This window comes from Chiloscyllium plagiosum, unplaced genomic scaffold (assembly GCF_037043375.1).
Source record: "Chiloscyllium plagiosum isolate Xiang-an unplaced genomic scaffold, Cpla_swu_hap1 HiC_scaffold_24, whole genome shotgun sequence".
Classification (NCBI taxonomy): Eukaryota; Metazoa; Chordata; class Chondrichthyes; order Orectolobiformes; family Hemiscylliidae; genus Chiloscyllium; species Chiloscyllium plagiosum.
Genome location: NW_028270162.1, coordinates 37271255 through 37297786, shown reverse-complemented (window position 1 = coordinate 37297786; position 26532 = coordinate 37271255). Strand labels below are relative to the sequence as shown.

Below are 26532 nucleotides of genomic sequence, written 5' to 3'. Positions count from 1 at the left end.
CGAATGCCTTGTCAGGTCCACATCCCTGAACAACCCACCCTCCCCTCCCGGCCCCTACCCCTGCCAGTACAGTAATTGCAAAACCTGCGCCCACACCTCCCCCCCTCACCTCCATCCAAGGCCCCAAAGGAGCCTTCCACATCCAACAAGGTTTCACCTGCATTTCCACATATCATTTATTGTATCCGTTGCTCCCGATGCAGTCTCCTCTACATTGGGGAGACAAGACGCCTCCTCGCAGAGCGCTTCTGAGATCATCTCCAGGGCATGCACACCAACCAATCCCAACACCCTGTTGCTGAACTTTTCAACTCCCCCCTCCTACTCTGCCAAGGACATGCAGGTGCTGGACCTCCTCCATCACCACTCCCTAACCACCCAACGCTTGGAGGAAGAACGCTTCATCTTCATCAGGACCTTTCAACCCAGTTTCACCAGTTTCCTCATTTCCCCTTCCCCCACCTTATCCCAGTTCCAACCTTCCAGCTCAGCACCGCACTCATGACCTGTCCATCTTCCTTTCCACCTATTCGCTTCACCCTCCCTCTGACCTATCACCATTACCACCACCTCCATCCACCTATTGCACTCTCAGCTACCTTCCCCATAGCCCCAGCCCCCTCCCATTTAGCTCTCCATCCCCGAGGCTCCCAGTCTCATTCCTGATGAAGGGCTTTTGCCCGAAATATTGATTTTCCTGCTCCTCGGATGTTGCCTAATTTATTGGACAGCTATTTTACTTTTGGCACAAGCCCTCAGATATAAAAATAAGAGATAAGTTAATAGAATCGTAAGAGCCTCAGTGGGCTTGACAGGATAGATCTGAAGAGGGTGTTTTCTCTAATGGCAGAATTAAACCTACGGGTCATGTTTAAAAATCAGGGAATCACCAATATGAAACAGAGATGAAATGACTTTTTTCCTCTCAGAGAGGACTGACAGTTATTTCCTGTTAAGGTGAGGGAAACATTGTCTTTTAATAATTTTAAAGCAGAAGTCAGACAGATCAGCCATAAATCTTACTCTTTAACGGAGGAGGCTCAAGGCTGCTGCCTGCTGCTACTCCAAATTCCTACATTCATGTGTGTAGTGTACACGAACAACAAGGCTGGGGGCTTGGCCAGTTCTGGCATACAGCTGCTCAGTACTATTGTCAGTATCTTGTACCTTTGGCCATTTCTTGATACCACATGGAGTGAATTGATTTGGCTGAAGGTTAGCACCAGAGATGTTTGTGACCTCAACAGTAAGCCAAAATGGATTATCCACCCAGCAGCTTAGCTGAATAATCTTACAAATGCTTCTGATGTTCTCATTTTGCACTGATCACTCATCATTAAGGATGGGGATATTTACGAAGCCTTCACCCACAACAAGCTACTTAATTGTCCATCATTCATGAGTGGATGAGGCAGGACTGCAGACCTTAAATTCATTTGTTGTGGGATGGCTTAACTGTACCACATGCTGTTAACGCTGCTTGATATCCAAGTAGACCTGTGTTGTATCTTGACCAGTTTGACAATTCTTGGCTTTCTTCCAGAATTCTTCGTCAAACCAAGTTGATCCCCTGGCTTCATCATAATGACAAAGTGCAGAATGTGCCAGGCTGTGAGATTGCAGATTGTAGTTGAATACAATTCTGCTACTAATTGCCCACAGAGCTACATTAATGCGCAGTTTTGAGTTGGTTGATGTCTTTGAAGTGACCTGTTCAGCATGGTGATAAGACCACACAACAGAACAGAGGGCATCCTCAGTGTGAAGGTGGGTCTTCATCTGCATGAGGACTGTGCTGAGTGGGACAGCACATTCCCAGGGATAGTGCTGGCACTGTCTGCATCATTATCTGTAAAGTATGATTCGAAGCATATAACTACATCAGCTTTTGCTTGAGTAATCTGTTGGATAGATTTTTTATTTTTGGCACAAACCCTCAAATATTAGTAAAGAGGACTTTGCAGGGCAACAGGGCTGTGTACACCATTATTGTTTACAGTTCTTGGGTCAAAATAGAAATGGTCAAAAATTCTATCACTATATATAATTTCAAGAGAGTTGTAACTTGGCCTGAGTACACAACATCTGAAATGGGGGTTGCTCTTAGGTGGGTTTGCATATGTCAAATACCAGAATAAATAACCCATTGATTTGTACAATACATTTGCTGAAGCCTATTGCAATATGTTTATGTTAGTGATTCTAAAAATTAAATACCTTTACATTGTCTTCCATAAATTAAAGCCATTCAAAAATATTAAATATGTAGCAGAACCTCAGGCTACATGTACGCAGCCACATTGGCTACTGCTTTTCCTATTCGTTTTATAATTATGCGAACCTTTAGTGGCCTGTAACCAACACCAGTGCACCTAACTACACATCTGAACTTTTGTGCACTTGCACTGGCCATACATGGAGGAGAGGTTGCACCTCAGACTCTGCACACAACACTCTTCAATCAGTTGGATATGCACAAATGCCAGTTTGTGTTTCAGATAAACACTACTCACATTTTGGAATCACTCTGGCTATAAGATGCTGTAATGTTAAACCATTTTTATGAAGTATGAGCAGAATATAAATTGGTGTTGAGGTTCCTAAACTAGTTAACAAAGTCAATTTTTTTGTCAAAAGAGTTATGCTAACAAAGAAAAAGTGGTCATTCCATATTCTAAAATACCACTATACAAACACTGGCAGAGAAGCTGTACGATGACACCTTTTCACTACTAAGCAAAACTTTAGTATTCCAAATTTCTGTTGGTAGACCATTTAAGGCTGTACATTGTCACAACAGCTTGGACCTCCCGAATGAACTGTTTCATCATTGTCACCACTCAAGTTCACATCTATATTTTGTTGACTGATATCCAGGAATAGCAGTTTCTAATCGAGAGAGTTGACTTCATTAAATAGGGTTTGAGATGATTTATCTTGCTGGGACAGTTGACGTGGCACATTTTCTGGAAAATGTGCCAATAGTAGGAAAACTGAACTCTCACTGTATCAAATTAAAAGCCACTCCCTTTCAACGTTTTTCACATTATTTGTACATACCTATTGTGTAAAATTAAAGTGACAAAATACCAGTTTCAGGAGTTCATTTTATGGCCTTACACATTTCTGTATGAAATATTGTATTAGTGGAACAAGATTTGTATGATGTCTATGTAATAGGACACTGCAGTTTTACCACCAGAAAACCAAATGCCTCAGTAATGGCTATTACCAAATGACATATTTTGTCTTTCATCTTTACAAGTTCTTCCAAGAGGTACAGAAAACGATAACTGTGTATAATATATATCGCGTTAAAGGTGCCCTGAGATACATTTTTCAAACTGTATTGATGAGACCCATTGTCAATTAAGTACATGCACATTGCAACTTTTGACTCCTTCCTGAAAGGTGACTCAGGAACGACCATATACCTTCTCCACAAGTTGAGATGTCAGCTCCATGTCATCTGGATACTGGTTCTGCAGTTCTTCATTTGCAATGTAGTGTGTGCCAGAAAATTCTGAGAAGTAGCGACCAACTTCTTCATGGCCTATTTCCAGTGGCGATGCATGACAAATCAGATTTTCTGTAAGATTAGTCAGGGCATTAGACTTTAAAACATCAACACGTGAAGACTTTCATTTGGATCACAGAATCCATATGGTGCAGAAAAAGTAGCCATTCAGCACCAATCCTCCAAAAGACATCCCACCCAGACTCAGCTCCTTCACTCATTTACCATGATTAACCCAACTAGCCTGCACATCCCTGGACAATATGGACAAGTTAGCAATTGATGAAGGGTTTATGCCCAAAATGTCGATTCTCCTGCTTGTCCCCGGATGCTGCCTGACCTGCTTTTCCAGCGCCACCCATTTCAACAATTTAGCATGGCCAATTGACCTAATCTGCACATTTTTGGTCTGTGGGAAGAAACCAGAGAACCTAACGGAAACCCACACAGACACAAAGAGGGCATGCAAACTCCAAACTGACAGTGGCCAAGACTGGAATCAAACCCAGGTCCCTGGCTTTTCAGGCAGCGGTGCTAACCACTAAGCCAAACATCCAGAACTAATAGCAATTAAAATTTAATCCAGAATGAGTATCTTAAAAAAAAGAGTCAGTCAGCACTTGAGAAGCTCAAGATAATTCACTAAAGCTTTTACAGAAGACTCCATTGAGTCCATGTTGACTCCCCACAAAGCAAAGCAGTCTAGTCACTTCCATGACTCTGTTCAATTCAGCAGACAACTGATCTTTCCTACTGACCTGTGCTCAACATCCCTCCCTTTGTCCTAGCTCCAGCTGGAAATTTGACTTCAGGACAGTCCTAGAATTGTTTAGCTTTTGACTAGTTTAGCGTTTGACTACTCAAAAATCTCAGCTTGCTACAACATTTGGTTATAGGCACCATGTTATCAATGGTAGTGATTTATTCTAGCATTTAAACATATGGGCAGGTACACTGAACATCTACCTTGTGCAGCATATCTGCATGAGCCATCCTGGACAAGAACATTGTAGAATGGCTGGTCAGGTCCATGTGGTAGATTATGGACTCCCATAGTTCGCATCCAATCCAACCCCATTGTACACTTGGGATCCCATCCATATATCACACAGTCATAACCGTACCTAAAGGAAAGATTCACAGATGAAGTAACATTCATTATGAACATTTTAGTTGACAGGCATCAAAAATCTAGGTTTGCATTGATTAATGACATAGATTTAACATTTATGTAAACCAATAAACAGCAGGCAGTGTGAAATGCTCAGAGACAGTCTAAGATATACAGAAGAGGAAATATCTAAGAAAACTGTGGCGATAGATGACAAGAGAAAGTAGAACACAGTCATTCAGACATGCACACAAACAAAAGGCAAAACAGATTGATAGAATTAGAAGAATCATAGATTGCTACAGCTAGTCAGATACCAGACATGGAACCAGAGGTGCAATTGGGATCCTGTAAAAGTTTCGACAAGCTGACTGTGGACAGAAATGTTCTATTTGTGGCAGGCAATTTCTCTATTCCACAGACTCCAACATCCAAACAATTTTGACTTACCAAGTAAATGTGTTCAACAAATCCTAGTCTAATGCCTGAGCAACCATGCAATTGCACCCTCATAACCTCTCATCCCTAATGATTACTCTCAAATCCAACACCCTTCCAACACATCACTTTGACGCCCACTCCAAACAGCTTGCACCGCCTGACAATCACCTAGATTCTCTAATTCCCCATCCTAACCTTCAGCCTGGTAAAGCCGCAACTCCACACACGCTGACATGACCAGCTCCCAAAGTGACCTGAATTGACTACCAAGCCACCACCCTAATCATCTACAACCTATCTCTCCTTTCTTACCACCTTACAGCTAGAGAACCACTCACTCTCTACCACACTGAAAAGTTATGAGAATTTAAATTGATTTTCAGTGTTGGTGAAAAAGCACTCACCACAATATGGTAATTAATTCCTGTGAAAAATGGGGGCATGGTTTATTCTCTCCCTGAAGATTTAGCACTAAAAGGAATAAGCTTTATGAAAAACCGCTCCACCGCTCCACATTACTACAGGTTGGACCTGGAAGTCCTGGCCAGAAACACAGCATTCAATCATCGCAAAAAGCAATAGAAACAGAGAAACAACCCAACAGTGAGTGTTGACTTTCAGAAGATTCAGGTTGTTGTAAGGTGGTACTGGAGACAGCGGTATGAATAACTCAGAAGAAATGTAGACTTGTGTACCTTATTTGATTTATCTGGCATAAATTTGCACCAGAGAATTAACTTCACAAATTGAGAAACTGCAGTGAATTAAACTACATTCAAAGAAATGAAAAGCTCCAGAATGATGCATAAATTAATAATCCTAAATAAAATTGGTTCCTATTGCACATGCCAGTGTCATTCAGGTACAGGTTGCTTATACCTAATCAAACTACTGATGTCAACTAACATTTGCATATCATAGCACCGGGAGGCACGGTGCCTCAGTAGTTAGCACTGCTGCCTCAGAGCAGCAGTGTGCCAGATTTGATTCCAGCCTCAGGTGACTGTCTGTGTGGAGTTTGCACATTTTCCCTGTGTCTGCGTGGGTTTCCTCCAGGTGCTCCGGTTTCCTCCCACAGTCCAGAGATGCAGGTCAGATGTATTGGCCATGGTAAATTGCCCATAGCATTAGGTGCATTAGTCAGAGGGAAATGGGTCTGGGTGGGTTACTCTTTGGACGGTCAGTGTGGACTGATTGGGCTGAAGGGCCTGTTTCCACACTGTAGATAATCTAATTAAATTAATAGTTTACTTGCTTACTTTTAAACCAGAGGAAGACAGGCTTAACAAATGCAATCCATGTACAGAAACCAAATGCCTCACAAATAAAGCAAACCAAACATGTCTCAATCACATATGCAAAAACTGTTCATGTATAGTTCACATATATGTGGTGCAATGATAAAATTCAACCCACTGTACAGGAATAGAGATCACACGTCTGTAATATGGAAAGAATGTGCCAAATGTTACATTTTGTAGTACACATACCAGACCAGATAAACATCTGTTTTCCTCAAGGAATGGAAGACTTAGATAATTTGTACACAGATTTCTAAGGATTAACTGTACAATTCAGGAATTTAAACAAACCTTCTGGCTAACTCAATATGATAGAATGTGATTTACAGACTGTTATTGGAGAATTAAAAAAAATAAATTGCACCCTTTGGTGTAAAAGAAAAGCAGTAGTTTTGTACCCTATAGCAGTATAGGAAAAGCTCTTTCAGTTTGAAAATTATTTTAAAACAAAACAAAATCTATGTTTTATACCATTGAGGAAATGTGTTACAATAGTACACTGCAACCTCAACTGCTAACTTATAAGAGGACTTCTCTACTCAAAAAGTCCAATCCATTGTCACCAAGTCTCTTAGGGGAAACACTACATAGGAACACCCCCTTCACCATCCTGACTTGGAAATATATCCCTGTTCCTTCACTGCCACTGAGTCAAGTCCTTGGGAGACTACCTTCCTAACAATACTGGGTGTCCACATACCCCAAGCATTGCAGCAGCTCAACAAGGCTGCTCTTCACCATCTTTTCTGGGAAAGTTAGGCATGGGCAATATGGTCAGCAATGCCCACATCCCATGAAGAATTTTTTTTTTAAAGTATACCTATCGATGATTATGCTGTGTTGTAATTTTGTTGTTAATAAATTGGGGTGGCAGATGTGATTTGGGACTGTGAGGCTGCAATTGTTTCACATGTTAAAGCTACGTCCTCTGGTTTTGGGCTCCCCCACCCCCGGGGAAAAGATCTTCTCTATTTATAATATCCATGCCCCTCATGATTCTATTCTGTAATTGTTAAACAGTGGTAGATGAATTCAACAGACTACAGATACACAATCCTTCACCCAACTCCACATCTACTCAACCCATGTCATTCAGGTGTGATGTGGCCCAGCACTGGCAGGCGTCAATTATGTCTCAGCACTCGTACTACTCACGCGCACATCTGCTGTTAGGTAATTTTTTTTTCATTGCACTGTGAAAATGTTATTTACTCAAAAATCCGAAAAATTCCAAATTCTGAGAAAACAGCTGGCCCCAAGGATTTCGGATAAAGGATTGTGTACCTGTACTGATTAATGCAACAGCTGGATTTCACACTTGAGAGGAGTAAGTTCTGCAGAAACATGAACTGGAACCAGTTCCTAAGTTTCAAATTACATCAAATTGCAAAATGAACTTAAACCATACCATACATGACATTCATTTCAGCATATCAGTGAACTGTCAACACACTTTCAGTTATCAAATAGCCAATGAACATGCAGGCAAAATATCTGAGGATGAATGAAATATTTTACCATCTCCACCCAAGCTTCCCTCAGCAATTAAGGATGGACCTTGCTAATTTTTAAGCAATGCCAACCCTTTTAGCAGCTCCTTCTTGTACGCTTCTATCCTATTCAAGTTCTCTATTCTTCCCTTCTGTCCTGTGATATTTAATTCCTCCTTGTTTGTGAACTTCAAAATAACAAAATTAACTAGCAAATTGGATACAAAATTGGCTTGATGGTAGGAAGCAGAGCGTAATAGTGGAAGAATGCTTGTCAGACTGGAGGCCTGTGACTAGTGGAGTGCCTCAGGGGTCAGTGCTGGGCTATCTATATCAATGATTTGGATGAGAATGTACAAGGCATGATTAGAAAGTTTGATGGACACTAAAATAGGCGGTATCATGGATAGTGAGGAAGGTTATCAGAAATTGCAGCAGGACCTTGATCAGCTGGAGAAGTGGACTGAGAAATGGCAAATGGAGTTTAATATAGATAAGTATGAGGGCTTGCATTTTGGAAAGTCAAATCAAGGTAGGTGAATGGTGGGGCCTTAAGGAGTTTAGAGGCACAGAGGGACCTAGGAGTTCAGGTTCACAGTTCTTTGAAAGTGGAGTCACGGATAGACAGGGCAGTGAAGGCAGCACTTGGCACACTGGCCTTCATTAGTCAAGGCATTGAGCATATAAGTTATATTGCAGTCATACAGGACGTTGGTGAGGCTACAATTGGAGTATTGTGTCCAGTTTTGGTCACCTTGCTTTGGAAGGATGCTATTAAATTGGAAAGAGTGCAGGAGAAATTTACAAGGAGTTGCCTGGACTCAATGGTCAGAGTTATAGGAGGGAGGTTAGACAAGCTAGGATCTTTTCCTTAGAGCATAGCAGACTGAGGGGGGATTTTAAAGAGGTGTATAAGATCATGAGAGGCATAGATAGGATGAATACACTCAGTCTTTTTCCCAAGGTGAGGGACTCAAGGACTAGAGGGCATCAGTTTAAGTTTAAGAGGGGAAAGAATAAAAGGGAACCTAAGGGGCATCTTTTCTTTTTAAACAGAGAGTAGGAGGCATATGAAAGCAGAGAGCAGAAGTAGCTGAGGCGGGTACATTAACAACATTTAAAAGGCATTTGGACAAATACATGGATAGGAAAAAATTAGAAGGATATGGGCCAAATGCAGGAAATGAGGTTAGCACGAATAGACAATTTGGTCAGCATGGGCCAAAGGGCCTATCGCCGTGTAGTAGGACTTGAAGACTCTATAATCAGAAGTTTTCTGTTTAAAGAAAGAAGGCCAGTCATGTTGTGTTGCTTTTATGATTTTGATTCTTAATATCTTTCTAAGAACAATTATTGGATATTTACAAGTGGCTGCCAATCTACAGAGACTTGCTTCAAACTTCAGTCACAATGGACTTCAAAATATACCTGTTTAGTAACTGAAAAGTGAATGTAAGGAACAGTATTACACACTGCTTCATCTTAGCCATTAATTATCACAAATGATAATTCTGCTTCCAATCTATCCATGAGCTACAAAAATTAATTATATTGTAATAAAAGTTTTTACCCGAAACAACATATTATTGTATTTCAGAAGAAAAATGAGTGATTTACACTCTTAAAAAAAAAATACTGAAATGCAATGTGGAATGCAGCATAACAGAGGTGAGATGTTAGAAAACCAACAGATAATCAAGAAACACTGAAATACACATAAAATAGACTGTTTATTCCAATTTGTCTGTCAACATTTATGTTCAACAAGGGCAAATAGTTTTATTCATACTTGGCCACTTTTCTCCAAAACCTTTATAGCCTTTTCCTCCGAAACAATTTAGAACACTGACATAATTTCTGCTTAGACCGTTGTACAGTCTCATAACTGTGAGAATCCCCAAATTACATTACTGCTCTGAATTTGGATTGCTAGTCAATTCCTAATCGATACACCTCAGCCGTTTTAAATATTAGATGGGTGGAGGGACAGATAGTGTTGAGGCTGCAGAAGGACTTGAACAGGCTAGGAGAGTGGGTAAAGAAGTGGCCGATGGATTATAAATGTGGGAAAGTGTGAGGTTATGTACGTCGACATGAAGAGTAAAGACATAAACCACTTTCTAAATGGGGAAAGGATTTGGAAATCTGATGCACGAGAAACTTGGGAGTTCTAGTTCAAGATTCTCTTAAGGTTAACATGCAGTTCAGTTGGCAGTTAGGAAGGCAAATGCAATGTTAATATTCATTTCAAGAAGGTTAGAATACAACAGCAGAGATGTACAGCTGAGGCTGTATAACGCTCTGGCATTTGGGAAAATGGGAGCAATTTTGGGCCCCATATCCAGCAACATGTTGGCGGTGGAGAGGTCCAGAGAAGGTTTACAAGAATGATTCTGGGGATGAAGGGCTTGTCATATGAGGAGTGCTTGAGGACTCTGGGTCTGTACTAGTTGGAGTTTAGAAGTATGAGGGAGGGGATTTGATTAAAACTTACAGAATACTGAGAGGCCTGGTTCGATTGCATATGAAGAAGATATTTCCACATTGAGACACTTGGGCCCAAGGGCAGAGCCTTACAGTATGAGCCCTACAGGATGAACCTTTAGAACGGAGGTTAGGGGGAATTTCTTCAGACACAGGGTGGTTAATCTGTGGAACTCATTTCAGAAAAGGGTTGTAGAGGTCAAGTCATTGAGTGTACTTAAGACAGAGATAGATAGGTTCTTGATTGATAAGGGGACTCAAGGGTCATTGGGAGAAGGCAGGAGAATGGGACTGAGAAACATATCAGCCACTTTCAGGTGGCAGAGCAGACTTAATGGGCTCAATGGCCTAACTCTGCTCATTTTTCTTATATTTTATGGTCTATTTAAATTTATTTACATTTTCTACATATATGCTTGAAACTATATTGACGTTTGCTGTGGTTCTGTTCGTCGAGCTGGAAGTTTTTGTTGCAAACGTTTGATCCCGTCTAGGTGACATCCTCAGTGCTTGGGAGCCTCCTGTGAAGCGCTTCTGTGGTGTTTCCTCCGGCATTTATAGTGGCCTGTCCCTGCCGCTTCCGGTTGTCAGTTTCAGCTGTCCGCTGTAGTGGCCGGTATATTGGGTCCAGTTCGATGTGTTTGTTGATGGAGTTTGTGGATGAGTGCCATGCTTCTAGGAATTCCCTGGCTGTTCTTTGTTTGGCTTGCCCTATAATGGTAGTGTTGTCCATGGTAGGGCAAGCCAAACAAAGAACAACCAGGGAATTCCTAGAAGCATGGCACTCATCCACAAACTCCATCAACAAACACATCGAACTGGACCCAATATACCGGCCACTACAGCGGACAGCTGAAACTGACAACCGGAAGCGGCAGGGACAGGCCACTATAAATGCCGGAGGAAACACCACAGAAGCGCTTCACAGGAGGCTCCCAAGCACTGAGGATGTCACCTAGATAGGGGACGAAACGTTTGCAACAAAAACTTCCAGCTCGGCGAACAGAACCACAGCAACGAGCACCCGAGCTACAAATCTTCTCACAAACTTTGAACACCTATATTGCCGTTTCTTCAATGCCACTAGGTAACAATCCTGAAAATCCCCCTCCCAGCAGCACACAAATGTACCTAACCCTTAGAATGCACTAATTAAGGAAGTACATTTCAAGGACTAAGGATGGGTAATTAATTGTGATCGAGTCAACCATAGCCACGTTAGGTGGGTTAAATTTTTTTTAAAAATCAAATACTGAAGTGCTGTGCTGAGACTGGTCCTTCTTTATCTTAAAAAAAAATCTGTGGCCCTCCCACTCTAGTTTCTCCCACAAGAGGAAACATCCTTTCACATTCCACTCTGTCAAGTCTTCTCAGGATCTGCTCTGAGAGGGGTGACCAGACCAGAAATATTAACACTGATTTCTCTTCACAGATGCTGCCAGATCTCATAGAGTCATAGAGATGTACAGCACAGAAGCAGACCCTTCGGTCCAACCTGTCCATGCCGACCAGATATCGCAACCCAATCCAGTCCCACCTGCCAGCACCTGGCCCATATCCCTCCAAATCCTTCCTATTCATATACCCATCCAAGTGCCTCTTAAATGTTGCAATTGTACCAGCCTCCACCACTTCCTCTGGCAGCTCATTCCATACACGCACCACCCTCTATATGAAAACGTTGGCCCTTAGGTCTCCTTTATATCTTTCCCCTCTCACCCTAAACGTATGCCCTCTAGTTCTGGACTCCCCGACCCCAGGGAAAAGACTTTGACTATTTACCCTATTCATGCCCCTCATAATTTTGTAAACCTCTATAAAGTCACCCCTCAGCCTCCGACGCTCCAGGGAAAACAGCCCCAGCCTGTTCAGCCTCTCCCTATAGCTCAAATCCTCCAACCCTGGCAACATCCTTGTAAAGATCCAAAGTTGTGCAGGCCAGGTGAACTGGTGATGCTAAATTGCCCCGAAGTGTTAGGTCAATTAGTCAGAGGGAAATCGGTCTGGGTGGGTTACTCATCGGAGGGTCAGTGTGGACTGGTTGGGCCGAAGGGTCTGTTTCCACACTGTAGGGAATCTACTCTAATCTAATTTAAACCTTTTCTGAACTCTTTCAAGTTTCACAACATCTTTCTGATAGGAAGGAGACCAGAATTGCACGCAATATTCCAACAGTGGCCTACCAATGTCCTGTACAGTCGCAACATAAACTCCCTGTATTCAATACTCTGACCAATAAAGGAAAGCATACCAAATGCCTTCTTCACTATCCTATCTACCTGCAACTCCACTTTCAATGAGCAATGAACCTGCATTCCAAGGTGTCTTTGTTCAGCAACACTCCCTAGGACCTTACCATTAAGTGTCTAAGTCCTGCTAAGATTTGCTTTCCCAAAATACAGCACTTCACATTTATCTGAATTAAACTCCATCTGCCACTTCTCAGCCCATTGGCCCATCTGGTCAAAATCTTGTTGTAATCTGAGGTAACCGTCTTCGCTGGCCACTACACCTCCTAATTTTGGTGTCATCTGCAATCTACTAACTGTACCTCTTATGCTCGATTCCAAATCATTTATGTAAATGACAAAAAGTAGAGGGCCCAGCACAGATCCTTGTGGACTCCATTGGGGACAGGCCTCCAGTCTGAAAAACAACCCTCCACCACCACCCTCTGTCTTCTACTTTTGAGCCAGTTCTGTATCCAAATGGCTAGTTCTCCCTGTATTCCATGAGATCTAACCTTGCTAATCAGTCTCCCATGGGGAACTTTGTCGAACACTTTACTGAAATCCATATAGATCACATCTACTGCTCTGCCCTCATCAGTCTTCTTTTCTACTTCTTCAAAAAAGTCAATCAAGTTTGTGAGACATGATTTCCCACGCACAAAGTCATGTTGACTATCCGTAATCAGTCCTTGCCTTTCCAAATACATGTACATCCTGTCCCTCAGGATTCCCTCCAACAACTTGCCCACCACCGTGGTCAGGCTCACTGGTCTATAGTTCCCTGGCTTATCCTTACCACACTTCTTAAACGTTGGCACCACTTTAGCCAACCTCTAGTCTCCGGCACCGCACCTGTGACTATCGCTGATACAAATATCTCAGCAGGAGGCCCAGGAATCACCCTTCTAGCTTCCCACAGAGTTCTCGGGTACACCTGATCTGGTCCTGAGGATTTATTCACCTTTATGCATTTCAAGACATCCAGCACTTCCTCCTCTATAATATGGACATTTTGCAAGGTGTCACCATCTATTTCAAATAGCATTTATAGCAGATATAATCTGAGGTAACCCTTAAACACTTTTTAAACCCCCACATCTGACAAGAAGTACATATCACTCTACTAAAGGCCATTTTTGCTCCTTCACAATCTACAGACCAGAAAGTAACACCGTCTTATTCCTCTACAAACACTGCCCCACGTTAAATGAATAGTTATGGCTTATATTTTAAGTTTAATCAAGAGACATATCTCCAAAAACATATAATCAAGAAAGAACCCACTCTACTCAGTACTGCAGACTTTCTGTAAGCCACACTTAATACAATGACTAACTTAGCTGATTCTGTGCTGTGAACTTCGCCCAACAGTTCCTCCAAGATCAGTTGTGAATTTCACCATTTGTTAATTTTCCCACATGCACTCCGGTGTCCAGCAATACAAGAATTCAAACAGCAAAGGCAGTATCTGTGCAGGTTCTCTCTCTCTCTCTCTCCCCTACACTGACTTCACCATGTACTTCCTTTGTCTGTTCTTCTCCCTTTTAAAATTGTTGTTTTGACTTTTTTTTCCAAACTGCTGAGCTTTTCCAGCTACTTTTGTTTTGGCTCTCCTCGGGATCATCTATGTTTTATTAAGATCACCTCTCATCTTTCTAAATTCCAATAGATACAGGTTTAACTTGTTCAACCTGTCTTCATAAGAAAAGGTGTCAATTAAGTGAGGCTTCCATTATCTTTTTCTAACACATTTACATTCTTTCTTAAATAAGACGAGCACAACTGTACACAGTCCTCCTGATGTGACCTCACCAACATTCTATATAACTGGAGGAACACATCCTGACTTTTATATTCCATTTCCTATGCATTAAACAACAATATTCTGTTTGCTTTCCTCATCACCTGTTCTCACTGCATACTTAGGCTTTGTGGCTCAGTTAACAGTACTCCTGTACCTCAGATATCAGAATTTATCTACATTTAAATAATATGCTGCTTTTCTATTCTTCCTGTCAAAGTAGGCAAGTTCACATTTTCCTACGTTATAAATTATTCCACTATACATTTTACATTATTCCATCAACCAAATTTCTGCCCACTCGCTCACTTTACCTCTAACCTTTTGCAAACTAGTTGAGTTTTCTTCAAAACTTCCTTTCCTGCCCATCTTGGAATCTTCAGCAAATCTAGGAACCACACACTTGATCCCTTCATCCAAGATATTGATATAGATTATAAATAGCAGGGGCCCTGACACTGATCCTTGTGGCACACCACTCATATCCTACCAGCGCAAACATTACCCCTCAGCATCCACCCTGTGCTTCCTATCAGCGAATCAATCCTTTACCATTCTTCAATAACGTCAAGACAAAATCTGTAGCATGACCTAACTGAGCTATCAAATGGATTGTTAATTATTTACTTTTGAAAAACACTTACTTTTGCAGCTGAAAAGAGGCTGTAACTGACACTGGGGGTGGGAGGTGAAGGGGGTGGGGGTTAGGAGGGCGGGGGGGGGGGGGGGGGGGGGAGAAGAGATTTTGACCAGCTCTTCCATGCCTTGTCCTCTCCTTCAGCTGGGATCATATGGGAGGGATAACAGAGGTTAAGAATAATAGAAGCACAAATAGTTGTGGTTCTACTGCATTTCCAGAATGATTAGCTTTAACTGTAATTTAACATAAAATACATCCTAGAGCTAAAGCAAAAAGAACATGTTATCACAACAGAAATAATAATTTAAATAATATAAATCACTAATAAACAAACTTTTATTTATATTATGAGAGATGATTCAAGAGTAAACTAGATAGCTTCCAGTGGTGTTAAAATACTTAGCTTACACTAGCAAAATACAATATTAAGATATTCTTTCATTGTTATAATGAGTCACAAATAGCATTTATTTTGCGTACAGCATGGAAAAATGTGAAAAAAGGGAAGCATCACCAGCATTAACAGCTCTTAATTTCATTAATATCCAAGTCAAAAAAGTCTACGCATTCTAGGTTGGCAACATATAAAAGTAAATCACCATAGTCCCGGAGGATCATAGGACTGCTAATTAGAGAGAGATGACTGCTGGTAGTTTAACCCAAATATCACTGCTCCTCAGAGGCAAGGTTAAGAAGGTGGGACCTTCATAGTAACCTCAGTCAGTGCAGGAATTGAATTCACAGTGTCGAACAGCAATTTCTAACATATAATTACAGCAATAATAATACTAATTGGAAACAGCTAATTTAAGCAACTAGTTGGAAAACCTACACCTCAAACTAATCTCAAACTCTTTGTCGCAAATAGATTTCTGTTTGACTGCATAACAATATTTCCAGTTATTCAGTAATACTTGAAACATTTCTAAGAATCTGATAAAGAACTGTAGAAACGTGAGAATAAAGCTCAAAGTACTGCAGATGCTAGAAATCTGAAATATCAGCAGAAAATGCTGGAAATACAGAGGAGTGTTTCCAGCACTTCCTTTTTTGCAGTTAATAAGGTAGTGCTATTTTTGGTGCATCCTGATATGGAGATGGGAAACAGCCTACAAAATTAAGTTAATTTATAACCATCAATCTAATCCTTTTACAATCTCATGCAAATCCAAAAGACAGAAAATCAAAATCAAGCTTCTGCAATTCTGAAATGGGATTACCATGTCGTAGAAATAAATCAGATTTTTTGCTTAGAAAACCGGGATGTTAGAATAAAGGAAAGTCTTGTCTCCGTAGGAGTTTTATCATTATAAGTAATTTGCTTCACTAAGATTGAGAAAGTGTCCTCTTAGGTTACATTAACAACCTCATGTTAATTGCATTTAAGGCTATCTGAAATGTAACAGGATGCGGTGAACCAAAATTACCTTTTGTGTTTCATAATAAGTCCCACTGAAAACTGTATTTTTCTGTGCTTTTCATCTGTATGGCGTTTTACTTGAACTTGGGTTGTTTGGGTTTTGCGTGCAATCTGCTCCAAGGTGAGCTGGACTAAGTGTCCCACCACACCATGCTGCAAGGGATCCACAGCCTGTATGTGTTGAAGAATGTCCAGCACCTATGAAAAAGAAAGCACTGGAACAGAATCAAATGATAAACACAAAAACCATGACAAAAATGTGAAACTTATAATGCTAAAAGATGGGCCACTGCAGATAACAAAACTTAATTGGAAAATTCAAATAACTTATGGGAAAATATAATCTAAAATCATTGACAAATTTCAAACAACAGATGTTTTATATGCATCAGCTTAAAACAAAGACAGTCTGTCACAAAGCTCATCCATCTAGAATTTCAACCAAAACAGAGATTACTGGAGAAGCTCAACAGCAGGTCTTAACCCTATTGCAGAAGGTAGTCACTGAACTTGAAACATTAACTCTACTTTCTTTTCACAGATGTTGCCAGACATACTGTGTTTCTCCAGCAATTTCAGTTTTTATTTCAGATCTTCAGCATCTGAAGTTTTTTGTTTTATCTATCTAGAACTTCCTCTAATTCAGGATCACTGACTCTAATCTTGTAGCATGCTTCCTTTCTGCCCCATAATCTCAAGTCTCTTTCAAAAGATCAGTGCACAAAGCTCAGGATGCTTTGTGAAAGAAATGACTTCTAAGTAATGGGGAGTTCTTTACCAACATTCACAGAAGCTGAACAAGAGCTCCCTCTCTGGGACTGAATGAGAATTTATATATCTAACCTACATAAGGCAGTTTCTTTGGCTTTGTGAATATTGGGTTTTAAAAAATCCCGATTCACCAAAAGCATTTTCTTTTCCCAATCTTACTGCTGTCTCATGACAGCACGCACTGATCTCACTACCAAAGCAAAGCAAGGCAAGCAGCAAATGCCAATGCTGTGTCTTTAGCAGAGTCAGAGAGAGAAGCAGCAAATTATTTTCTTTTCCTTGCTTTTTGATGGTGGACCGTTTCTTTGGAGAGCTTTAGCTTTGCGCAACAATAATAGATGGCTGTTCCATGTCTCTCTGCCTCTGTACAATGACGGGCCTTGGAATCCCAGTTATTAGTGAGTCTTCCTATGAAAATCATGATTCAGTCAGAAAACTGCAGATTTAATCTCACACATAATGTAAGATTTTTTTTTCTTTCCAAGACATTTATAATCCCTTCCAAGATTTGACTTTGGAAGCTACAAACTATAATCACATTTTCCCTCTTTTATTCAGTGACGATACAAACGTGCTAGCAAGTAAAACTTAGAAACAGTTTATTGTTGAAATTACACTTGCTCCAAGTGAAAGTATTGAAATTAAATGGGAATTTAGACTGGAAAACTGTTCTGTGAACAGAGTTGAACACCTGTGTATATGTGCACATGTTAAGAGGTGCTCTTAGAATTTTTGCAGTTGATTTGGTGCTCATGATCTCAGTTAGTTCTTCAAGGTTGTTGAGAAAATGCATTTTGGAAAAAATAGGACCACCTACAGAAGAGAAATATGATGTCAGACCCCAAAGGTGACCAAAATTTACACATTGCACTACTTCTGGTTCACTAATTCATTATTTGTAAAAATATTTTATTTTTCTTTATTGAATGGCTTTAATGTACCTTTAAGTATTTTTAGTATCAAACAGCACGAAAGACCATTCAATTCATCATGGTTCTGGTTAGCACTCTGAAAAATCCATTAATTAATTCAACTCTCTTGCGCTTTCTCAAAAAGCTCTATACATTTTTCCTTTTAAGTACATGTTCTGTGCCTTACTAAATGTGAACTGATGTCCATAAAATTAAAGTACAAATAGTGTTGTGAACAGATTTCAACATTTAAAAATATGTAGATTCCATGAAACGATCAATAATGTTTGCACTTCACAGAGGTACTAAAACACGTGTACTTCAGCAGCATTGACAAAATACTCCTTTCTATCTTACAATCACGATCGTAATCAGCCTTCAATTTTCCACTTAAATTCACAGAAACTCAGAAGACAACCCAAAAGGGAAAAGCTTCTTTTCTTCAAAGAAAGTTTTATTTTATTGCTTCCTTTTTTAATGCTTTCACTCCCATGCCCTCTCTTAATTTCTCTGAGTTAAGCTATAGATGTGTTGACATGTTATTGAACCACAGAGTGTATCACATTAGTCTCATCTGATATTTTCACACAAGCATCATCGAGATGATGTCACGCATTGTCGTCGAAAGCAAAGCCATGACTAACTTTTCCCTTCCTAGTCACAGGAGTTGAGTCCAACAGTAATGCCCCAAACACTGTCCCAGCTGAGGTGCTGTGATTGATCTGAGAACATCCCTGTCTATAGATTAAATTACTTACATAGAATCCTCTCTACTCTATTTGACGTTGCATAAACTTGCTTTCAAACAAAAAAATTATGTTGGAGGGAATATATTTTATGAAACTATATATTTCATTCACACTTTATATGTCTGATTAGTGCACTTGACATCTCTCTTGTATTCCATGGAGTCAGTTAACATGCAGTACCGAGGAGATGTGGAACACACCGTGTTGTTTCTGACCATGGGAAAGAACCAATTCATTCAACATCTCTGCCCAAATGTTCATTTACAGCAGAAATTCAGCATATGAGAAAATCATATCTTCCAGGCCTGGTGGGATTTTGACTTTCACAAGGTACCTCATTCCTGTCGGATCTTTAACTCAGGGAGCCAGATGGTGAAGAATTGAAATGGAGCCTAATGTTTACACACTTAAGCTTTTTTGACAATACAGTATGCACCTCCATACTGAACAATCACGGTTTCAATCTACTACATTTAAAGGAGCAAAAATGAATGATATTTAATGTCCACCACCTGAACACAATTAAACACTTAATTAAAATACAATTAACAGTATTCTTCATGTTAATTACCAAACAGCATTTCTCCACAGTTGTATTAATTTTGTCTCGACTGTGAAGAATAATTTGCATTCAATGACTGAAAGCAGATTGACATTCATTATAAATTGTGTTTATAGCTTGCCATATCTGACCAGGAACACATCAACAAGGAGGAGGATGTCCAGTTCAATTTCCATTTCTATTAACATTTACAATTTCCAGACTCTTAATGGCGGAAAGCACAAGGCTATTGTGTTTTTTTCTCCTAATTATGCTGCATGACCACTCCCTGAAGAACATGCATTCTTCAAGTCCATGGTAAACAAGCAGTAAGTTTAACTAGTCACAGAAAGTCCAAGTTTCACAAATTACCTTTTCTGGATTGATTCCTAAATGAAAGTAAAGTCTAGCCTGAAGCATCAGGTATCGAACATCATCAGGAGACAAGGTGAGATACAAATCAAGAGCATTTCGTAGTAATTGGTAAGATTGATCACTTCCCTCTCTGTAAACAACAATAAAATTATTTTAGGGCAATGTGTAAGTGAACATTTGCAGGCAAGAGTTTTTTCAAAGTTTTACAACCAAGTGTTCCACCTTGTAATGCAGTTATTAACCCTAGATAGTAACAGCTTAGAAGTTGCATTTGTATGAGGCTTTTCAGATGTGCAGATGTCCCAAGCACATCATAGGCAGTTACCTACATCCTGAAATACAGTTACTGTTACAGTGCTGGCAAACATGGCAGCTAAAGTGCACACAGCAGACAAATGCTCACACAATCTGTTTTGGCAACGTTGGGTGAGGGAGAAATGCTGGTCACAATACCCAAAGAACTTGTTGGTCTTATTCAAACATTGCCATGGGATCTTCTGTTTTCACTTACTCAGGAAAATGGGGCTTTAGTATAATGCTTCATTTAACAGACTTTATGAGACTGATGGCTGCAAAATATCTGCAAATGGTCTTTGGTCCTCTAACACTAAGTGACTTTCCAGCCTCCTCATTGACAACTTGACTTCAACTCAGACCTATCATTTTCAAAGATCAAAATGGGAGAAGGCTTCACACAAAATACTGCATGATTTTCAAAACAGCCAACATATGTTTGTTATCAGCCGTGCTGGCAATGAAATCCCCGTGATTCCAACAAAAGTGCTTAATCACACTGGGACTGCTATAGAGTAATAGAATATGCATATTTCAATTAGGAGCAGGAGTAGGACACGCGGTGCCTAAAGCCTGCCACACCATTCAATACCATCACAGTTGATATGATTACTCCACATTCCTCAACCACCCCAACAAATTGGTCACTACCTTGCTTATAATTTCTATTATTGTCTTAAAAATATTCAAAGAATCATTTTCCACCATCTTTTGAAGGGGGTTTCAAACTCTACAACCTTCTATGAGAAATAATTTCTCTTCATCTCTGCTTTAAATAGGTAACCCCTCATTTTGAACAGTGACTCCTAATTCTAGATTCTACCATAAGATGAAACATCCCCTCTACATATACCATAGTCAAGACTCCTAAGGATCTTATATTATTCAATTAAGTCACATCTTACTCTTCAAAACTCCAGCAGATATAAGCTTAACATGTTCAACCTTTCCTCATAACACAACTTCACCATTTCATACATTAGTCTAGTCAACCACCTCTGAATTGCCTCCAAAACACTGACATCTTTCCAGAATAAGGAGACCAATAGTACACACTTCAGGTCATTTTGCTATAATGTGCATTTTGTTAATGCGAATTGGCTATAATGTGATTGATGAATTGTGGACACTGGATAACGCAAACATGCTGCTGAACAGGTTCAGTGATTTTCAATATCAGTCTTCTGTCGTACGATTGTCTATAGAGGTTGCAGAAGAACTCAACTGTCGTGTTATAGCAGGACAGCCAGTATTCCAAATGTGGTCTCACCCATGCTCTGTATAACTGAAGCATAACATCTCTACATTTGCATTCACTTCTCCTCAAAACAAACAATAAAATTCTATTTGCTTTCCTAATTACTTGATACACTTAGATAATCTTTGCAATGGATGTACGGGGACACAAAATTCTTCTGCGTGAGTACTGCAAACTCTCACCACTTAAATAATATGCTCCTCTTTCATTCTCTGCCATTGGACAATTTCACATTTTCCCTATAATCTACTCCATTTGCCAAATGTTTTCCCACACAAACTATATTCTTTTGTACCCTTCTGTTTTCAAAATGTACTTCCCTATTTCTGTGTCATCAGCTAAATTAGCAATTATACCTTCAATCCCTTCATTGAAGTAATTTACATAAATCGTAAAATGTTGAGGCTCCAGCATTGATCGCTGTGGCATGCCACTTGTGATTTTGATATTTTCTAGATGGTAAGATGTAACATGACACCAAGTTATAGTCCAACAGATTTATGTGAATTCACAAGCTTTCCTAGAGCTACTCCTTTGTCAGGTGACTTCACTTGAAGAAGCAGCACTCCAAAAGCTTGTGATTTCAAATAAACCTGTTGAACTATAAACTAGTGTTGTGTTATCTCTGACTTTATCCACCCTAGGCCAACACCAGTACCTCCACGTCACATCTAGAAAATGACACATTTTGCTTACTTGGTTGTCTATTAATCGACAATCTTCTATCCATGCAAACTGTTACACCCTATACGATGAGCTTTTATTTTCTGCTTTAACCTTTGATAAGACACCTTATCAAATGTCTTCTTGAAATCAGAGTACATCCACTTGATCCACAGCATGTTACTTCTTCAAAAAACTGTAATAAATTGGTTCAACATAGGAACAGCAGAAGGCCTATCAGCCCATCAGACCTGTTTTACCATTCAATTGGCTAGTAAGCCACTTACCCATAATATTGTCATATCCTTTAACATCATTAGTCTCCAGAAGTCTGTTAATTTTTGTCTTTAATATGCTCAATGATTGAACTTCTACAACAGTCTCGGGTAGAGAATTCCAAAGAATCGGCACCCTGAATTAAGAAATTCTTCCTCATCTCGGTCTTGAATGGCTTACTCTTTATCCTAAGACTAACTTCCCTGGTTTTAGACTCAAAAACCAAGAAAAACATCTACTCTAACTTCATTCTGTCATACTGTGTAAGTAGTTTGTAAATTTCAACGAGGTCATTTTTCAAAAATTTATTTTTTTGAAACTTTAGGGAACACAAATCTAGTTTCCTTAATCTTTCATGAAACAATCCACAACCTGGGAATTAATCTGGCAAATTTTCATTATACTCCCTCTAAAGCAAGTATAGGCTTAAAAAAAAGAACCAAAGCTCTTTAAGTTATAGCAAGACATCCCCTTAAGATGAAGGCCAATGTATCATTTACCTTCCTAATTGCTTACTACATCTGCATATTAATTATAATGACTTAGGAACATGGAACTACAAACAATGATTACAGAAGAAAATTATTGCTAAAGAAATTCGATATAATACTCCCTGTAGTGATCATAGTATGGTTTCACAAGGTGTAAGGAGACTGAAGTAGTTTCAACTCCAACGGACTGACTAAATTTCTCTGAAGGCCAACATGTTCAACATTTCCCCAATTGTTTAAGAAGCTCATTTTGGAGTCTAATGTCATAACTTACAAATTGTCAAATCTTTAAGTACACTGCATATTTGGCTGTTCAAGCCAATTATAAAAGATCATAGTTTTTACCTTATTTTATCTTTGGATGCCATGTCTGTTTGTTTCGACCATATAATTTTCTATCCAATAAGTCTGCACAACAAATACCTCAACAGTCAGAATGGGAAGTCCTCCTTTTCAAACACTACTCACTGGTATTATTAGCCATGACAAATGAGGAACACAGCATAAATACAGCACCCAATTTCCTTACTGCGTGGTCTCCAGTATGGATACCCTTAAGTGTTTCATTTCAAATGAGGAACACAGCAAATACAGCTTTGAATGACTAGCACTCAATTATATGGAACCACTGCTCCAAAATCAATACAAGCTCAGTGTAGGGGTATACATCTTACCTCTTCCCTAAATGAAACAGGTTTGTTACCATGCGGAACAACACATCCTTAGGGGTCACCGAATTGTAAAACTTAGATGTTACTTGCTGACCAATCAGATGCGCGCATTCCTTTGCAGTATGTGGTTTTCCATTGTTAAAGGCGTCAACGTAGACATAATCTAAAATATCAGTACTCCTAGGAAGCAAAAGGTAGAATAAAATATTTAATTACAAACAACATAATACAGAAAGCAGTAGATTTCATGCAACTGAAAACAGCTAATAATGAAAAGAAATTAATCAAATATAGAAAAGCCAAAAATAACTGTCTAATTTTTTGAAGGAACCCTTATCTATTACACAACCTATAAAATAAATACACTTGGAAAGGTTTTCTTAAGAACCTGCATTACAAAAGTTAATACTGCAAAGCATGCCTGGCCATTCTGAGAAAGACATTCACTCCACAAATTTAAAAAGGTGCAAGTTGTTGAAATTTCCCATGTTTGTCAACAAAAAGCCAATCTATCATGATTTCTTTTGATTTAAGGGTAAAATCGTCCTTCAGAGTATTTATAAGGAAGCTCTGCATTATAAAGTACGTTATGAAATCAAATACATCCACAAATCAAATGAGCGATTTGTGTCACATAATTTCTTACCATTCATTTCGGTTTAGAAACCAGCAAACTTTCTCGATTTATGAAGTGATCGTTACAAATTATGGTGGTGAAGTTTCACATTGCACACCGCTTCCAGAAAAGTTTTCAGAAATAATAAATGATAACAGAAGTAACCATTCAGCTCTTTAAGCCCACCCTGCCATTCAACGAGATCATGGCTGATCTTCCAGTTCAACATCACTTGTAGCACTATCCCCATATCCTCTGACCCTTTAAATATGGAGAAATGTATCAACCGCAATCTTTAACATATTCAATGACTGAGCACCCAAAGCCCTGTGTGATACTTGGAATTCCAAAGAGTCACTACCCACGAAGTGAAGAATTGCCTTCTCATCTCAGTCCTAAATGGCATGTCCCCAAAATCTAGACTCTCTTCCACAGACAGGGGAAGCATCCTACCTGCATCTAACCTGTCAATTCCTGTAAAAAGTTTCTATGTTTCAATCAAATCAAATCTCATTCTTCTAAACTCTAGAAAGGTCTACTCTCCTGAGTTTCTCCCCATCGGACAACCTTGCCATACTAGGAAACAGTCTGGTGAACCTTTGTTGCATGGCCTCCATGGAAAATATTTCTTTGGTAAGGTGTCCAAAGCAGCACAAAATCCTTCAAGTGTGATCTCACCAAGGTGCACTAAGACATCTTTACTACTTTACTCAAATCCACTGTATTAAAGACCTATATCTGCCTCAATTGGCTATGCTAAATTGTGGATGTAAGTTTGCTCTCTGAGCTGGAAGGCTTGTTTTCAGACGTTTCATCACTACATGCAGTAACATCATCAGTGAGCCTTCAGTGAAGCACTAGTGGTATGTCTCGCTTTCTATTTGTGTTTAGGCTATTTTGGGTGGGTGATGTCATTTCCGGTTCTTTTTCTCAGGGGATGGTAGATGGGGTTCAAATCGATGTGTTTATTGATTGAGTTCCAGTTGGAATGCCATGATTCAAGGAATTCTTGTGCATCTCATGAACTTCAAACCTGCATTAACAGGAAAATAACACACACGGACCAAATACTTATTTACGGAAGCAATCATCCCAACACCCACAAACAAAGCTATATTAGGACATTATTTCAACGAGCCACCACACACTGCAACACCGAGGAACTAAGAGCAAAACAGAAATACTTGTACAACATATTCAAGACTCAATAAACACAGTTTGCTGATTCCTCAGCAACAAATCCAAACAAGTAGACACAACGCGCCCAGATATCCTAGCCACTTTACCCTACATCAAAGACATCTCTGAAATGACCTCCAAACTAATCAGACCTCTTGATATCATTGTAGCCCACAAACCTACCAACCTACTTAAGCAGCGGCTAATGAACTTAAAAGAACCTATACAAACAAGCAAAACAAATGGCATTTATAAAATACCTTGCAAAGACTATAACAAACACTACATCAGACAAACAGACAGAAAACTAGCCACCAGGATACATGAACATCAACGAGCCACAAAAAGACATTACCTACTATCACTAGTATCCTTACATATAGATGGAGGAGGACACCACTTCGACTGGGACAACACATCCATCCTAAGACAAGCCAAACAGAGACACACGCGAGAATTCCTTGAAGCATGGCATTCCAAACAGAACTTTATCAATACACACATCCTCTGAGAAAAAGAACCAGAAATAACATCACTCACCCAAAGAAATGTAAACACATAAATAGAAAGAGGGACGTACCACCAGCGCTTCACCGGAGGCTCAGTGATGATGTTACCTAGTATGGTGACGAAACATCTGAAAACAAACCCTCTAGCTCAGTGAGCAAGCTTACATCCAGAACCTCAATCTGAGCTATTAATCCTTTCAAAAATTACTAATGCTAAATTGCCCAGAATGTACAGAGATATGTGGGTTAGGTGCATTAGTCAGGGGTACAGCGGTAGGGGAATGGGTCTGGGTGTGTTACTCTTCGGAGGGTCGGTGTGGCCTGTTTCCACAGTGTACGGATTCTATGAAAAAAAATTTCATCGATCAAATATGTGCCCATTCACTTCAGCCTCTCCAGTTTTCCTTTACATCCTCACTACAACTCATGCAACCATCCAGTTTTGCATCATCCACAATCTTGAAACTATTACACTGAACACCCACATCCACATCATTGATACAGATGCAGATAGCTGAAGTCCAAGCATTGAACCTTGTGGTCGCCCATAGGTCATATCCTGCTAACCTTAATATGACCCATTTATTCTGACTGTTTTCTGTCTGTTCGCCAGTTCTTCATCCATGCCAGTAAATTTCTCCCATGTGTTTTAATATTGTTGACTAAACTCTTGTGTGGAAAATTACCAAAGTGCTTCTAAAATGAAATAATCCATATTCACTAGCTCCCCCAACTCTGTTCTATTTATTACATCCTCAGAAAACTCTTAACTGGTTTGTTAAAAATTATTTT

At 39.7% G+C, this 26532-nt stretch overlaps 1 protein-coding gene across 1 annotated transcript in view; it reads right to left on the bottom strand.

The window, feature by feature from the left end:
- Window positions 1–1900: 1900 nt before the first annotated feature.
- The window catches only part of fbxo21 (F-box protein 21), a 34066-nt gene continuing 9434 nt past the window's right edge, over window positions 1901–26532 (bottom strand). Inside the window, exons 8-12 of the mRNA XM_043715841.2 lie at window positions 23440–23616; window positions 19781–19913; window positions 16444–16634; window positions 4484–4641; window positions 1901–3589 (exon numbers count right to left, since the gene is read on the bottom strand). Of these exons, the coding sequence (XP_043571776.2) occupies window positions 3417–3589; window positions 4484–4641; window positions 16444–16634; window positions 19781–19913; window positions 23440–23616 (832 nt within the window). The 3' untranslated portion in view covers window positions 1901–3416. The remainder of the gene's footprint in view (window positions 3590–4483; window positions 4642–16443; window positions 16635–19780; window positions 19914–23439; window positions 23617–26532) is intronic.